The sequence below is a fragment of the Erythrolamprus reginae genome, chromosome 1, assembly GCF_031021105.1.
Source record: "Erythrolamprus reginae isolate rEryReg1 chromosome 1, rEryReg1.hap1, whole genome shotgun sequence".
NCBI lineage: Eukaryota > Metazoa > Chordata > Lepidosauria > Squamata > Dipsadidae > Erythrolamprus > Erythrolamprus reginae.
In genome coordinates, this window is record NC_091950.1 from 379,295,335 (window position 1) to 379,312,282 (window position 16,948).

The following is a 16,948-nucleotide window of genomic DNA, read 5'->3' on the forward strand; positions in this document are numbered from 1 at the left end:
TTTACCCTGTCAGAGAGAGGAAAAAAAACCCCCACAACATTTACCAGTGCCTGACTGGAGCAAGTGCTGGTTGTGAAAGGGCCAAAGCTGAAAGTAAGGTAACAAGGTCAGTAATACATTATTCAAAACTTTTATCCATCCATAGCAGAATCACAGTGAGATGGTTACCGGGAAACAATTTAGTGGTCCATTGTGGGTCTGTTATTAGTAAAGCAGCAATCTTTCTTCTGCGCCTCCATTTAGATGGGAGGAAGCTTAAGCCTTGGAAACATTTACCATGCTTCTGTAATGGAATATAAGCTAATTTAAAGTTCTCCTTGAAGTCTAAAATCTATACTTAGTTAGACATAAAGGTGACGACTTTTTATGAATGCTTTTAACGTGTGTGTGTGTGTTTGTGTGTTTGTGCATCTATCTCTACTAGTGGATCATATCACAACATTTTGCAGAATGCAGATTTAGTGACATGCATATTATTCTTGCTCTCCTGGACTTTGATCAATAATGGATTCTGGAACTGCCAGGAAAAAAAATGTAAAAACAAGAAATGCAGTGCAGTGCTAAAGGACAAAAGGGAAAGCACAACAGGTTAATCAAAAGCTCTTAGTGGTCCTTTTAAGCTCTGTGAAAGTGCACAGCAGTAAATGCAGTTCTCATTAATTACTTTCTGGGACTAGCAATTCATCTAGGACAAGGTCTTGTATATCAGAACATATTTTTTTTAAAAATTGTTTAGGTTTAGGGCTACATTTGATCTTTGAGTGATATAATTAGGGGGTGCACTACAAAGAAAAATAGGTGATGCCAAGACAAACAAATTGTTGAGATCAGAATAGAAAAAATAATAATTTACTTTAAAATTAAAGCAATATATTTTAATCTGAGTACTTTTTTTTTATTTTCCAAGGAACTTCGGGAATTTGGGTAGCCATGCCTAAGGCTTTAAGGAAAAGTTGTTTAGTTGCTAAGTCTTGTCCGACTCTCTGCGACCCCATGGGACATAGCATGCCATCCCTCCTTGTTTGTTTGTACAAATTTATTTTCATTGAGCTAATGACACTATCTAACCATCACATCCTCTGCCATCCTCTCCTCCTTTCCAAACATCAAGGTCTTTGCCAATGAGTTCTCTCTTTTCATTAGGTGGCAAACTATTTGAGTTTCAGCTTCAGAAACTATCCTTCCAAAGAACAGTCATGGTTGATTTCCTTTAGGGTTGACTGATCTGATCTCCTTGCAGTCTAAGGGAGTTTCAAGAGGCTTCTACAGCACCATAATTTGAAAGCATTGAGGGAGAGAGCTGACATGCAATTTTATAAATTATATCAGGGCAAAATCAAATGCCTTATACTGAGTCTAAACATTTATCTGTTTAAAAAAATACTGCTATGTTTAATTAATATTGCAAATAATAATAATAATCCTGTACCAGTGTGTCACTTCTTTCACCAGGTTATGACTTCTGTCAAAATTTTAACTGCATATGTAATAATCATAAATTTCACAGGGTTACCATGTTTCTGAGTGTCTTCAGAGCAAAACTCTATTCTACAAAAGCTCTGGAATTCCAAACAAATGAAACCAATAAATGTTTTGAAACTTAAAACTGAGATTTGAAATCAATAAACGGTTGCAGTAAGGCATACTAAATCTAAATGTGCAGTTTTCTCTGCCTTTTACATCTAGTGGCAATCCAGATTTTTGCAGCACAGATGTGGTAAATTCATATTGCTCTCTAGGTTAACCTTATATTATCTATTTTCTCCCTGGGGAGCTTTCTTTCTGGATATTTAATGCCTATTTTTTCCATGTTTTTCCATGGTGGAACATGACAATCATCATCATCATAATCAGCAACAGCAATAGCCAATTAAGGATAAAGGTGTCTTGATAACAATAAATATATTTATTTGCTGCACAACTGATTCCTAACATCATTCAGCAGACAAGGTAGCATGCATCAACATCTGTAATAATCACTGCATGCTTCCCAGAGTCACTTTTAGTGAGATGAATACAATTCTGATTAACAAATAAAAGTTGGCTGGGTCATTTTGTACCAGTCATTCATTATCAGCCCAATTTACATCACAGGGTGGTTGTGGGGAAAATAGGAGAAGGAAGGAATATTTCCCTGCTTTGAGTTATTTGTAAAGTAATAAAGATGGGATAAAAAAAGCCCAAATGAATAAATATAAATAAATAAGTAACAGAAAACTGTCCTTCCTGGATCCTATTTAATATTTTGAAGTGAAGGGAAGTTGAGAATCCTTTCCCGAGTTGATTGCACAGGAGAAGCAGTTATTGTGAAAGTTGTCTCCTAATTTGGCTATTATGGATAATTTCTGCCTTATGTCCAACTTCTTCTTTGGCAATTTAAAATGTTGAAGAAGGCTATTAGACATACATTACAGCAAATTTTGGGTGAAGCTGCTGCTTCCATTAATAATTTATTCCTGGGCTACTGTTAAAAATGGCACCAGATGTTCTGGAATATGATGTTCGTTAGGACCCACATAAAGGAAATATGGCCTTCTGGTCCTGTCATTGACACTTGATACCATTTATCCTTCTGAAATGGCAGAGAAGGCTGGGGATCGGAGTTCCTTTTCTACAGTGATTTCAGTTTATCTTTCATCTATACATTCATCTATACATTCATCTTTTCAAATTTCCTGTCTCTCAATAAACAGATGGTCTTTGTTAATCTCTCTCCCAACATCAACATCCAGGAAAGGTGGATGTTCTAGTATTTAGGAATTTCTGTCTTTAAACATTTTATTGAGATGAGGGGGAAGTGTTAGTCAGTTAACGTTAGCAGTTGCCTCCTAGTACCACTTTAGGAATAGCTATACCCTTTGAATTGAGTTTATTAAAAGTATTCCTCAACTTGTGATGACAATTGAGCCCAAAATTTCTGTTGTTCAGTAAGACATTTGTTAAGTGAGTTTTGCCCCATTTTATGAACTTTCTTGGCAGGGTTGGATCATTGCAGTTATTTAAGTTAGTAATCTGGTTGTTAAGTGAATCTGGCTTTCCCATCAACTTTGCTTCTCAGAAGGTTGCAAAAGGGGATCACATGATCTTGGAACACAACAACGGTCTTAAGTATGAACCAGTCATCAAGCATCTGAATTTTGACCGCATGATCATGGGGATGCTGAAAAGGTCATGACTATGAAAAATGGTCATAAGTCACTTTTTTCAGAGGGGTTTGCGCATGCGTCGATCCAGATAGACGCACCGAAAGAAAGCTCCCTCATGTGAAGGAGGAAAAGTGAAAGTTAACCCCCAACAACCCTCTCTAGCTTGGTGAATAGTGGATTGAGAGGAAGCGGATTGAACGGAGTTGTTGAAGACTTTATAAAAAAGAGTTAAAAGAAGAAGCAATTCACAGTTCTAAACGTGAGTAGGGGGAAAGTGAGAACAAAGGAAAAGATGGTGTCTACTTCGGAGCTGGAAGGAAAGATGGATTCATTGCTAACGGCATTTGCCAATATGGGAAAGTTACTCCAAGATATGAAAAAGGAGATAGCGGCTGTTGGAGCTGGGGTGGCTGACTTGAAAGAACAGTCCAAAACACAAGATCAAAGAATTGGGAAACTGGAGGAGGGAAAGACTCGCCAGGAACTCCGCATAATTAACTTAGAGGACAGACAAAGAAGAGCTAATCTCCGCCTGAGGGGATTCCCAAAAGATTTTGCGGAGAGTAAACATCTTATTGAAGCAATTTACCGATGGTTCAGTGAAAATAATGTTAAGTGTGACCCAGGTGAATTTGAAAGAGCGCACTGGGCTTTTGGATCTCGGAATCAAGGAGATCAAAAAGATATTATTGTAAGGTTTAACTCAGAAAGGAGGGCGGCAGAAATATTCAGAGAGCTAAAGCAGATTTCAAACTTATGTTACAAGGCCATTCTAATACGCGTTTTAAAAGATTTGTCTGCAGAAACCCTCAAGATGAGAAATCAGATGAGAGAAGTCACCTCCCAACTTTACGAAAATGGAATCCGGTTCTCATGGCGTTATCCTGCTACAGTAATTGTTTTCAAAGACTCCAAAGTTTTTCAGGCGAGATCTCTGAAGGAGGGAAAGAAACTGCTTCAACAGCTGGGGATTGATTTGGAGGGAAGTTCCCAGGCATCAACATCGAAGAGCCAGCCAGAAGTAGGAGAAGGGGATGCGAGACATGGAAGAAGGGAGGATGATTTGTTTATGCTTCAACCAATTCGTGCAGCAGAACAAAGCAAGGAGGAAAAAATTGCAGCTCTGCAAAAGGAACTGGAATTTCTCCAGGAGAAAGAGAAAAGAGAAGAGCCAAGAGTTACGCGCCAGAAGAAGAAATAATGAACTGAACTGAGCTGATTTGCTAATATGGTATTATGGTTTTCAACTAATTAACCTCTTATTTGTGTATTTTTCTTTTTTTCTCGCTAACCAATAAGGGCAAAAGAGGGAAGGAGGGGGGAATCTTTTGATATGGTATTAAATGGGGAGACGGGGGAGCTTTCTAGTGGAACGCAAATCCAGGGGTGCCTCTCGATAACAAAAGGTTTTTTCGTTGCCTCCCCTTGGGGGGGGGTGTTAGGGAAGAGGCACTAGGGTGGGGATTCATGGTAATTAATAAGCATTTTTCCGGTAGGCTCTGTTTTGCAGGAGGGGGAAATGTATTTAAAATTATGTAAATGGGTGAGACAGTGTTATTGTCGTTGAATGTAAATGGTCTTTCATCACAGAAAATACGTTATAGAATCATGAAGCTAGCTAGGGACAGTAAAGCTGATATTTTATTTTTATCAGAAACTCATAAAGGAAGGGAAAAAACAGATAAATTAGTTACAAATGGCGAGTGGCAACAGGTTTATGAGTCGAGAGGGACGGCAAAATCCAGAGGAGTCGCCATCTTGATCAACCGAAGATTGTTATTTCAATTAACTAATATTAAAAGAGACAAAGACGGTAGAATGCTATTTATTAAGGGGAAAATAAATAATAAGCTAGTAACCTTAGCAGTAATTTATGCCCCCAATGTAAATGCAAAACAATTCATAATGAATGTAAAGCGTAAACTAGATAATTTTGCGGAAGGCACAGTGATTTTAGCAGGCGATTTCAACTTGGAATTAACAGCAGGGAGGGGGAAAAGAAAAAATTACATTTAAATAAAATTAATATGATGGATTTACATGAAAATATAGTAAACAGGGACACATTTTATTCAGCAAGACATAATAAATTTAGTTGCATTGATTATATGTTAATTAATAAAACAGCCGAGGCATAGCTCAAGAAAGTGGAAGTGAAAAGCATTTGGTTATCAGACCATGCTCCATTATTAGCAGTGATTGAGTTAGAGGCTGGCAGGCAACAAAGGATTTGGAGATATAACCCTGTGGTTTCAGCTAATGAGGAAAATAGAATTAAATTACAAAAGGAACTGAATGGATTTTTTTGTATTAACGCAACAGGTGAAATTAAGCAAACAATAGTTTGGGATACACATAAGGCTGTTATGAGGGGTAATTGTATTAGTACTGAAGCTTTTATTAGGAATTCCTGGGAAGTTGAAAGAAAAAATCTATTAAAAGAAATAGATTTAATCCAAGAAACTTTAAAAATTACAAGAAATAGAGCTTGGAATACACTATTATTATTTAAGAAAAAGAAATTACAATCACTTGATGAAGAAAGATGGAATAAAATGAAGATGATTATAAAACAGAGAATTAGGGGATGGGGGAACAAATCAATGAAACAAATGGTAACTATTTGAAAAAAAGAAAAGAGAAATCCCATATCTCTGCTTTAAAGGATAAGGAAGGTGTAATTAAACGTAGTAATGCAGAAATGGAAAAAATAATGAGTGACTTTTATGGGAATTTATATAAAAAAGAACATATTACATTGCAAACCATAGAGGTTAAAGAGAAATTAACGGAAGAAGATAGACAAATGCTAAATGCAAAAATTACAAATGATGAGATATCTAGAGTCATTAAAGGGTTGAAACCTGCTAAAGCCCCAGGTCCAGATGGTTTTACTGCTGAATATTATAAGACTTATATGAATGAATTATTACCGCATATGGAAAAATTGTTTAATAATGTAATTAAGACTTCTGAAACTCCACAGACGTGGAAAATCTCAGAAATTATAACTATCCCAAAGCCGGATTGTGATTTAATGGATCCAAGTTCTTATCGCCCTATCAGCTTATTAAATGAGGACTATAAAATATTTATGAAAATATTGGCAAACAGGGTGGAGAATATTTTACCAAAAGTAATTGGAGAAGACCAATATGGATTTGTTAAAGGAATAAAGATTTATGAACCAATTAGAAACGTGGTCAATGTTATACACCATGCTACCAATACCAAAAGAAAACTAAGTATATTAAAGTTAGATGTGTACAAAGCCTTTGATAAAGTTAATCATGATTACCTATTTCAATTATGTAAAGATTTAAATATGGGAGATTCATTCTGTAGAATTATAGAAACAATTTATAAGGATAATATAGCTCAAATCAGAGTAAATGGTAACAGAACAGAAATGATTAAAATTCAGAACGGAACTAAGCAGGGTTGTCCACTATCCCCAATGTTATTTGCACTGGCAATTGAGACTTTAGCAAATAAAATTAGAAATGATAAGGAATGGAGAGGTTACCAAATAGGAAAATTCGAATTGAAATTAAACTTGTTTGCAGATGATGCTATAGTGATGTCTGAATGATGAAAAGAATAATGATATTGCTCCAGGAATTTAAAGACCAATCGGGACTTATGGTTAATATAGAGAAATCTGAGATAATTTGTTTAAACAAAGAGCAAATTGAGATACAAAAAATATCAGGATTGAAACTAGGTTGTAAAAAAATGAAATATCTAGGAATTTGGTTGTTTAAGAATCCAATAAAAATTGTGACGGCCAACTATAATTTAATATGGAAAAAAATTCAGAAGCAGATAAAAAATTGGAAGGGGAAAAAGTTGGGAAGAATTGCCAAGATTAGGGCCCTTAAAATGATGATAATACCAAAAATGATGTATTTATTTCAGGTTCTATCGGGTATCTTCCCTGGGGCAAAACTAAGAGAATGGGATAGTAAATTAAACTTTTGGATTGAAGGAAACAAAAAGCCTAGAATAAGAAAACATTGGCAGTTTGCACAAGAGAAAGAGGGTGGGGTGGGGGAGCCCGTGCTTAGTACTATATAGAGAAGCATTTCAAATAGAAAGATTAATGGAATTACAGTTATGGGGGGAAAAGAAATGGGTAAATTTAGAAAAGGAAATTAATAATATAAATAATAAAGAGCTATTATTTAAAAATTGGAGTAGAACAGAAATCAGTAATTTAATTGACCCTCTCAAAGCATGTTTAGAAATATGGTCTAAACGGCAGAGGAAATGTGGAACTAGGAATTCCAAGTTATCAACGTTATACGTATTGAATACAGGGGATGATGTTAACTTAAGCAGAATTATTAAAGTATTAAATAGCAAAGGGATAACGAGAATTGAACAATTATATGAGAAAGATGGAAGAGTTAGCAGAACTCGATTGGAATGGTGGATTGGTCAACACAAATGGCTGCAGATTAATGCAATAAGCACATATTTAAATAAAAGTGAGAATAAAGAAGCTCTTTTACGAGAAGAAAATTGTTTAGAAAAAATAATAAGAGAAAAGATTAATGAGAGTAAAGCACAAGCCGGTAATATATATAGAATGTTACTGCAGGTGGAAGAGGAAGTAACAAAAAGTTTGACAAGATGCTGGCAAAATGATTTACAAATAGATGAAAGTGAAATGAAAGAAATAGTAGAAAATATATATAAGATCAAAAATACGAGAGTTAAAGAGATGAGAAGGAAAATTTTACATAAATGGTACTATACACCAGTACAACTTGCACACTTCCAGGGGAAAGAGAAGGGTAATTGTTGGCATGGGTGCCAAAAAAAGGGAATCTTTATGCATATGTTCTGGGAGTGTGCAGAAATTCAGAAATTCTGGAATGAAGTACAGAACGAAATTAACAAAATGTTAAATATCAACTGGACAATTACAAAAGAAATAGCAATTTTAATTAAACAAAGAAAACTAGGAGAATTCAAGGAAATTAAATCTGCAGCATTGGAAAGTGCTCAAGCGGTGGTGGTATTGGGTTGGAAAGATTCCACAAAATGGACATTACAAAATTGGTACTGGTACATGGTGGACCACATACACTTCGAAATTATGGAAATAAGATTAAATAATTTTGACGAGAACAAATTGGAGAAGCTGATGGTACGATGGAATAAGGTGAAAGATTATATGTTGAGTAGAATATGTGATGTAAATGTGAAAAATAAACTGCAATCACTCTTTTAGTAATATTCAATGCAAGATAGAGCCAAGGAATTATAGATAAACAAGTCAAAATCTTTGAATCCTCTTGTATGGGTGGTGGTGGTGATGGGGGGTGTCTTGTTTGTTAGGTGATGGGCACATGCACTGTGCACTGTTATATGTTTGTTTTATGTAACTATTTTATAAAAATCAATAAAAAAATTATTTTTTTTTAAAACGTCACTTTTTTCAGTGCTGTTGTAACTTTGAACAGTCATTAAATGATCTGTTATAAGTCAAGGACTATCTCTATTTGAGCAGTGGTTAGGAATAAAGCAGATTTTCATGAGTGAACCTAGCTATCTCTAGTGAAGCTTTGAACTGCAGAAGTAGGAGGATTTTCCTGGTTATGTTTTATTTATGCATTATATAAATATAATGCATAAATAAAAGTTATTTTTGAAATAAAGGTTTTTCCAAATAGTCTCCCCCCGCCCCAGAAATTGCTGATAAATTGCAAATACACTCAATTGTTTGTTTCTGTTTCTGCTGTTACATTCTTTTTAAGAATATTGCAATCCTACTATCCTTTACTTAGGAATAAACTTCAATGAACTCAGCAGGAATTGAAAATTGAAATTGCCATTTATCTTTCATAAATGTTTTGCATTGATCAGAAAGAGAAGAAAAGCATGAGAGCAGGGGTAGGTTGGGAAGAATCTGCTAATGGGTTATTTCTATTTACACACATAACACACTAGCAGGTTCATATTCTCTCTTACTCTCTCTCTCTCTCTCTCTTTCACTCCCTCCCTCTCTCTCTCTCTCTCTGGACAGAGCAACATTTTTGGGATGTCATGATAGGTGATCCTGTTTCTGATTTTAAAATATGGACAGCTCTGCAACTGTTCATCCATGAAAAAATGTATGGAAGAAAACCTTGATAGTCCCAAATTTTAAACATGCTTACTATTGGTAAATACTTGCAAGGCATAACAGACTTCAATCTGTTAAATGGAACTGGCTCTCAAGGAGTGGAAACCTGGTGTTTTATTTGTTTTGTCATTATGATGGTGGGTCATGACTTCAGTTTTTTTTAAATTATTTACTGACATCTCGTTAGGGCACCTATCCCCTACTTCTTGTGGTTCTATGAATTGGGAATAATGTGAAAAGCACTTGAATAAGTCGGAAAGTATCATATTGTTTTATACACAGAGAGAGAGAAACATTTTAAAAAGCCTTCCTAGATGGCATAAGGGGATAGAGAAAAGGAAAGAAATGATTCCAACAATGAAATGGATATCTAGAAAATGTTACTCTGATTGAGACTGTCATTATTCCAGGCCTCTAATTATATACTCCGAAAAAAAGCCATGAGCTTCTTTCCACCCTATAATTTCTATCACTTAAACTGGAATTCAGGTTTTAATTCAAAAATTCAATGACATTTCAGCTGTTAAATGTAGTTAAATGTAGCAGTGAAAACAAACTGTTTATATAGTCTGGTTTACACTGGTAGAATTTAACCATATTGAATTTCTTGTCTGATTCAAAAACAGAATCATGATTTTGCAGATGTTTGAATAGCAGCTTGGCTTCCTTCTTTTTTCTTTTAACATTTAACAAAACATGGATGTGCTCAAGTAGCCTCATAACGCATTTATTAATGCTATTTTGACAGGCTGCAAATGCCACAGACAACAAAGCTTTGCCGAATGCTTTTGGGGGATTTCCAACCTCTCACTTTCACCTCCTCCTCTCTGCTTTACCTGCAAGGTTGGCAATGCAGCAACACACAAACATTTCCCATAGGCATAAGTTAATGAGCCTCTTCAATTATATTCATTATCTCAGCAATTTCATTTTAACAAGTCTGCTTTCTAAAACTGAGACTTGGCAGCAACATTACACCAGGCAGGAGCAGAGGAAATGAAAGGGAACAGGGACCGTATCAGCTCTGTTAAGAAGCCACTTTTGTCTGAATTGTCCCTCTTCCATTGCTCATCTAAGAGCCATTAGTATTTCTACTATCTACCACCAAACTGTAACAGAAGCAAGAAGGATGGATTACTTTGGCTGCTGAGTAGTGTCCGTTTCCTTACTATGATGGTGCACAGCAGTGTTTCTCAATTATTTTCTGTTAAGCAGCATCACAAAAACACGGAAGTCCAGAGGTGGGGTTTCAAGGACTTCCGTGTTTTTGCGATGCTGCAATTTCGCTGAGGCTCCCCTCGCTGGGAAACCCCACCTCCGGACTTCCGTTGCCAGCGAAACACCCGTTTTTGCACTGCAGGGATTCCCCTGCAGCATCACAAAAAAACAGAAGTCCGGAGGTGGGGTTTCCCATGGAGGGGAGCCTCGGCGGAATCCCAACAGCGCAAAAACGAGTGCTTCGGCTGGCAAAAGGGGTGAGTTTTAGGCTTGCACGCATTAATCGCTTTTCCATTGATTCCTATGAGAAACATTGTTTCATCTTACAAACTTTTCATCTTACAAACCTCGTCCCAGAACCAATTAAGTTCATAAGATGAGGTATCACTGTATTTCCTATGGTGCTGATTTTTATTTGGTTATTTATATTTGTCTCAGTTGCAGTGTTATTAAGACCATTTAAGGTCCTGCAGAAGAAATAGAATAGATTTATTTTTTATTGGCCAAGTGTGATTGGATACACAAGGAATTTCTCTTGGCATAATCTCAGTGTACATAAAAGAAAAGATACATTTATCAAGAATCATAAGGTACAACACATAATGATAGTCCAGGTACAAATACGCAATTAAATCATATTAGGAACCAATTAATATAAATTATAAGGATACAAGCAACAAAGTTATAGTCATAGAGTCATTAGTGGGATAAAATGTATAAAATATCCCAGCAGCCAGTTAGGTCCCACAGAGTCGGCCTTCTCCAGGTCCCATTGGCCAGAAAATATTGACTAGTTGGGCCTTCTCTGTGGTGGTATGAACTCCCTCAGGAGATACATACCGCCCCCTCCCTCCTGGTCTTTCGTAAAGCTTTAAAAACCTACCTCTGCCGGTGGGCAAGGAGGCTGTCTCTGGCCATTACTAGATATGATTGGATTGGACTGGATGAATGTGTGTAAGTGTATAAGAGATATTTTAAAATGTGTTTTTTAATTAAATTTTTATAATCTTTTATAGTTATTTAGATTTCTTATATATTGTTATATTTAATGTTGTACATCGCCCTGAGTTGTCTCGAGAAGGGTGGCATAGAAATCTAATTAATAAATAAATAATAAAATAAAATGGGTGATAGGAACAATGAGAATATTAATACTACTAAAGACTTAGTGAATATTTTGACAGTGTTGAGGGAATTATTTGTCTAGCAAAGTTATGTTGTTCAGGAAAAAAAATGTTCATATGTCTAGTTGTTCTGGTGTGCAGTGCTATATAATGTCCTTTTGAGGGTAGGAGTTGGAGCAATTTGTGTCCAGGATGTGAGGGGTCTGTAAATATTTTCACAGCCTGCTTTTTCTCATCATTCCTATCACCCATTTCCTCCCATGTTGACTGTATGACTGTAACTTGTTGCGTATATCCTAAGATTTTTATTAATATTGCTTCTTCATTGCTTATTTGACCCCTATGACAATCATTAAGTGTTGTACCACATGATTCTTGACAAATGTATATTTTATTTTATGTATGTTGAGAGCATATGCACCAAGACAAATTCCTTGTGTGTCCAATCACACTTGGCCAATAAAAATTCTATTCTGTTCTATTCTATTCTATTGACTTGTGCAGTATACAAGTCCTCAATGGAAGGCTGTTTGGTAGCAATTGTTTTTATTGCAGTTCTTTGCTAGCTTGAAGTATTTGAAGGACTCTTTCAGTAGCTCAGACAAGAGGAAGAGGGATGAAACTGGCAAACATTTATCAGTTTTGCCTTATCTTGTTCATTGGACCAGTCATTCTACATAGTGTCAACTTTCTGGGTTCTTGTCTTGTCTTTTCTTTTTGATCTTGCCAGGATTTAGTTTCAACCTATTGCTCCCCATCTGGCCCCTAACATACTCCAGGTACTGCAAGAGAGAGGACACGGAATCATTTAACCCAACACTGGCCAAGACTTTCTTCTATATTACTGATGGCAAACCTCTTTTGTTTGCATGCCAAAAAGGAAGGTATGATGGGGGTTTCACACACATGTGCCCACATCCATAATTCCATGTGGGGGCCCTGCACATGTCTGCATGACCCCGCACTTCTGGCATGCAATGGCACATCCATTTTTTTTTTTTTTGCTTTTCCCAGGCTTCAGAGCATTTTTAGAAACCTGGGGAAGGCAGAAAAGCTATGAAAGGCTCTCCTAGAAAGGCTCTGAAACCTGGTCCAATAGGAAGTCAGAAAACTGAATGTTTCTGGCCTCCAGAGAACTTCTGGGGGAATGGGGAAGGCTGTTTTCTCCCTCCCCAGGCTCCTAGAAAGGTGCTGGAGATTGGGGAGATTTAAAAAATGGTCCTTCCCCACCCCTCTGGAGGCTGGAAACAGCCTATTTCCTAACTCCCACTGGGTCCATAAGGCCCAAAAATCAGCTGCCCCCTGAGCTTGCATGCCCACTTATATGGGTCCATGTGCGACCTGTGGCACAGGTGCCATAGGTTCACCATCATGGCCTAGTTGTTAAATGTATGTGCTATTTTTTTATGGTTATATTTTAATAGAAGAATCCCATAAAATAAATTGTACATTTCTCACAATGTAATATTTTGTGGTGGAAAACTATTCCCATGAAAATCTGATTTAAACTCTGATTTGATTTTTCCCCCTCAGCAGAAATTAATCCACACAATATATGAAGAACTTAATAGTACAACTAACAGCAATCAAAATATAAACTATATTTTATTATACATACAATTACACCAAGGATGTTTTCTAGTGCATACGTAGATGCATTTTCTTGATGCATTATGATTCATTCAGTGCCAATTGTTCATTGTTTATTTTTTTAGAAACAATGTTAATATTTTTGAAAAAAAATATATAAATAGTGTACAACTACTATTGGATTAATTCTGTACCTGAAGAAAAGTGAAATAATTTCATGTCTGATGTAAAGGATACTACTAGTAAAGGATAATACTCATAGGTCTTTTATGTTGGTTTTTTAATTATTATTTTTATATTATTCTCCATAACTCTTTTGTGTTGGGGCAGTATATGAGAATTACATTTACTAATTACTGAAAATAATGAAAAGCATCATTTGATTATCTGTTGAGTCCTGTTCAAATTTCCAACTTCTTCAGGAAGACAATTAAAAATACTAGTTGAATATTTCAAAATATAAATTGCTTTGCTGATCTATAGTAATATTGAATACACATTTTTCTCTTGCATTTCTTTTCCATGAAGGATTTAAAGTTCATGACAATTTTTGTCAAAACTTACCAGATCGTCCGTCTCTTTGAAAGTCAACATGGTACCACTCTCCATCATTCACTTTTTTCTGCAAAGCTTTTATTTTAATTGTTCCAGATCCCATGTCTAAAAGTAGGTAGAGATGCCCATCAAGCATTTCAATAGCGAAGAAATCAACTTTAACCATTTGTGGATGTTTGGCATCTTTCTGATGTCGTGGTTTGCCATGGCTGAAGAGAATCAGCCCGTTGGGTTCAGTAGTGCGAAAGTCAAAGGATATTGAGCCTGTCTTTTTGGCATTCCACTTAGGCAAAGAAATAAATGACTCTGGTGTTTCAAAAGTGATTGGATCCAAGGTTGCCACATTTTCACACTTAAATGCCACGACACCATGGATCTTCATCTTAGGATCTCCTTGTTTCGCCAGTCGAGACAATTCCAGTCTTACATCATTGTTTTTATAAACAACCTACAAGCAAAGCACAGTAATTATCAGAATAGATTAAACGGTATTAGTCAGTCTGAATATTATATTGTATTAAATAATACATTTTGTAAATTTCACATATAAATTAGAGCACATTCCTCTTTCTCTCTGAACCTGAATTTCAACTCTGATTGGAATTCATTCTGCAGTTTAAATTCTGATAATTATATTACAACAAAATTTCCTTCATTTTGTCATTTCTTCACCTAAAAACAAAGTTTGTCCTTGATTAAATATCGGTCCCTACAGTTCTCATTATTAGGTATTGAACTAAACCAATAGCTAAATTCATCTGTGGTGCTGGGACTTTAATTCTTTATCCCATCTCTTTATTAAAGATGACAACTTCATATTTAATGTGGTATAATATGCCAATATAATAGTAGTACATTGTAAAGTTCCATGGACGCAATATCACATATATACATACACAAGGCAATTCCTCCCTAGGTAAGACATAAAAAACACTCTAGGAAAAATAGCATTTATCTCACCCTGCAACCTATCATCTGCAAAATCTTTCTCTGCACCCTTAAAATGGTATCTTAGCTAAAATTCAAAATATTAGTTCCCCTCCCCCCAGTACACAGATAAAAGAAAACAGTTCATCAGACCTTCCAAAATGCAACAGTTTATTCTAGACTTAAAATATATTTTATGCTATATATCCCCCTCTATAAACAATCATTGATACTAGTAGCTATGGGGAGGGGGCATCCATTGACCACATGTCCTGAATTTCACTGTTTTGTTTCAATGGATGACTTGCAGTTCTAACACTGAGAATTTCTTTTGATTCACCTAACAAATACTGCTTGTGATTTTAAATACCTTTATCATGCCTCTTACTCTCCCTCAGTCGAACCTAAAGAGCGCTGATTTATGTAGTCATTCCTTTTAGGAGGACCATAAGGACCTTTTTTGTATGCATGTGCATATTTTATATTTTATACTTTTCTTTATAAAATGCAGTGATTAGAATTGCTCTCTCTCTCTCTCTCTCTCTCTCTCTCTCTCTCTCTCTCTCTCTCTCTCTCTCTGTGTTGCGTGTGTGTGGTCTCCTATAGGTTTATATAATGGTGTTATGATATTCTTTTTCAATTCCCTTTCTAAGATTCCAAACATGACCCCCCCCCCCCCCCCATTTTTATGTCAGTTGCATACTGGATTGACATTTTAATTGAGTTGTCCACTGAGACTGCAGACCAATGTCTTGCATAGTTATTCTGAACAAAAATCTCATTACTATAAATGTGAAAGTTGGTAAAATGATTCATTTTATACTTGTTTACATTTGTTGAAATTGCAGCACTTAGAAAATAAGGGAAATCTCACCATTGGCATTCAAGCCCATTCCTAAGCAACTAACCTGGAGAACTATACTTTATAGTAACTATTGCAAGCTGGAATAATAATAATAATAATAATAATAATAATAATAATAATAATAATAATAATAATTTATTATTATTATTATTATTATTATTATTATTATTATTATTATTATTATTATTATTTAGATTTGTATGCCGCCCCTCTTCGAGGACTCGGAGCGGCTCACAACAATAAAACATCATATACAAATCCAATGTTAAAACAGTCTTTAAAAAAAACCCTATTAAAACAGTCATACAGTCCAAACATACCATCCATAAAATCAAAGGCAGCTAAGGATATATCAATTCCTCCATGCCTGGCGACATAGATGAGTTTTCAAAAGTTTGCGAAAGGCAAGGAGGGTGGGGGCAGTCCTAATCTCTGGGGGGAGCTGATTCCAAAGGGCCAGGGCCGCCACAGAGAAGGCTCTTCCCCTGAGTCCTGCCAGACGGCATTGTTTCGTCCACAGGACCCAGAGAAGGCCAACTCTGTGGGACCTAATCGGTCACTGGGATTCGTGCGGCAGCAGGCGGTCCCGGAGGTATTCTGGTCCGATGCCATGTAGGGCTTTATAGGTCATAACCAACACTTTGAATTGTGACCGGAAACTGATCGGCAGCCAGTGCAGGCTGTGGAGTGATGATGAAACATGGGCATAACTGGGAATGCCCATGATAGCTCTCGTAGCCACATTCTGCACGGTCTGAAGTTTCTGAATACTTTTCAAAGGTAGCCCCATGTAGAGAACGTTGCAGTAGTCAAACATCAAAGTTATGAGGGCATGAGCGACTGTGAGCAATGACTCCCAGTCCAAATAGGGCTGCAAATGGTGCACCAGGAGAACCTGGGCAAATGCCCTCCTCACCACAGCTGAAAGATGGTTCTCTAATATGAGCTGTGGATCGAGGAGGATGCCCAAGTGGCGGACCCTCTCCGAGGGGGTCAATAATTCCCTACCCAGGGTGATGGATGGACAGATGGAATTGTCCTTGGGAGGCAAAACCCAAAGCCACTCCATCTTGTCAGGGTTGAGCTTGAGCCTGTTGACACCCATCCAGACCCCAACAGCCTCCAGGCACCAGCACATCACTTCCACTGCTTCACTGACTGGACATGGGGTGGAGATGTACAGCTGGGTATCATCAGCGTACTGATGATACCTCACCCCATGCCCCTGGATGATCTCGCCCAGCGGTTTCATGTAGATATTAAATAGCAGGGAGTTTCATGTAGATATTAAATAGCAGGGGGGAGAGGACTGACCCCAGAGGCACCCCACAAGGGAGAGACCTAGAGGTCGACCTCTGACCCCCCACTAACACCGACTGCGACCAGCCGG

General features: G+C 36.7%; 1 protein-coding gene across 7 annotated transcripts in view; it reads right to left on the minus strand.

The window, feature by feature from the left end:
- The window catches only part of NRXN1 (neurexin 1), a 921,413-nt gene that overhangs the window by 653,997 nt on the left and 250,468 nt on the right, over positions 1 to 16,948 (minus strand). For all 7 annotated transcript variants that reach the window (XM_070734726.1, XM_070734725.1, XM_070734724.1 and 4 more), the window contains one exon: positions 13,776 to 14,214. In XM_070734726.1, coding sequence (XP_070590827.1) covers positions 13,776 to 14,214 — 439 coding nt within the window. The remainder of the gene's footprint in view (positions 1 to 13,775; positions 14,215 to 16,948) is intronic.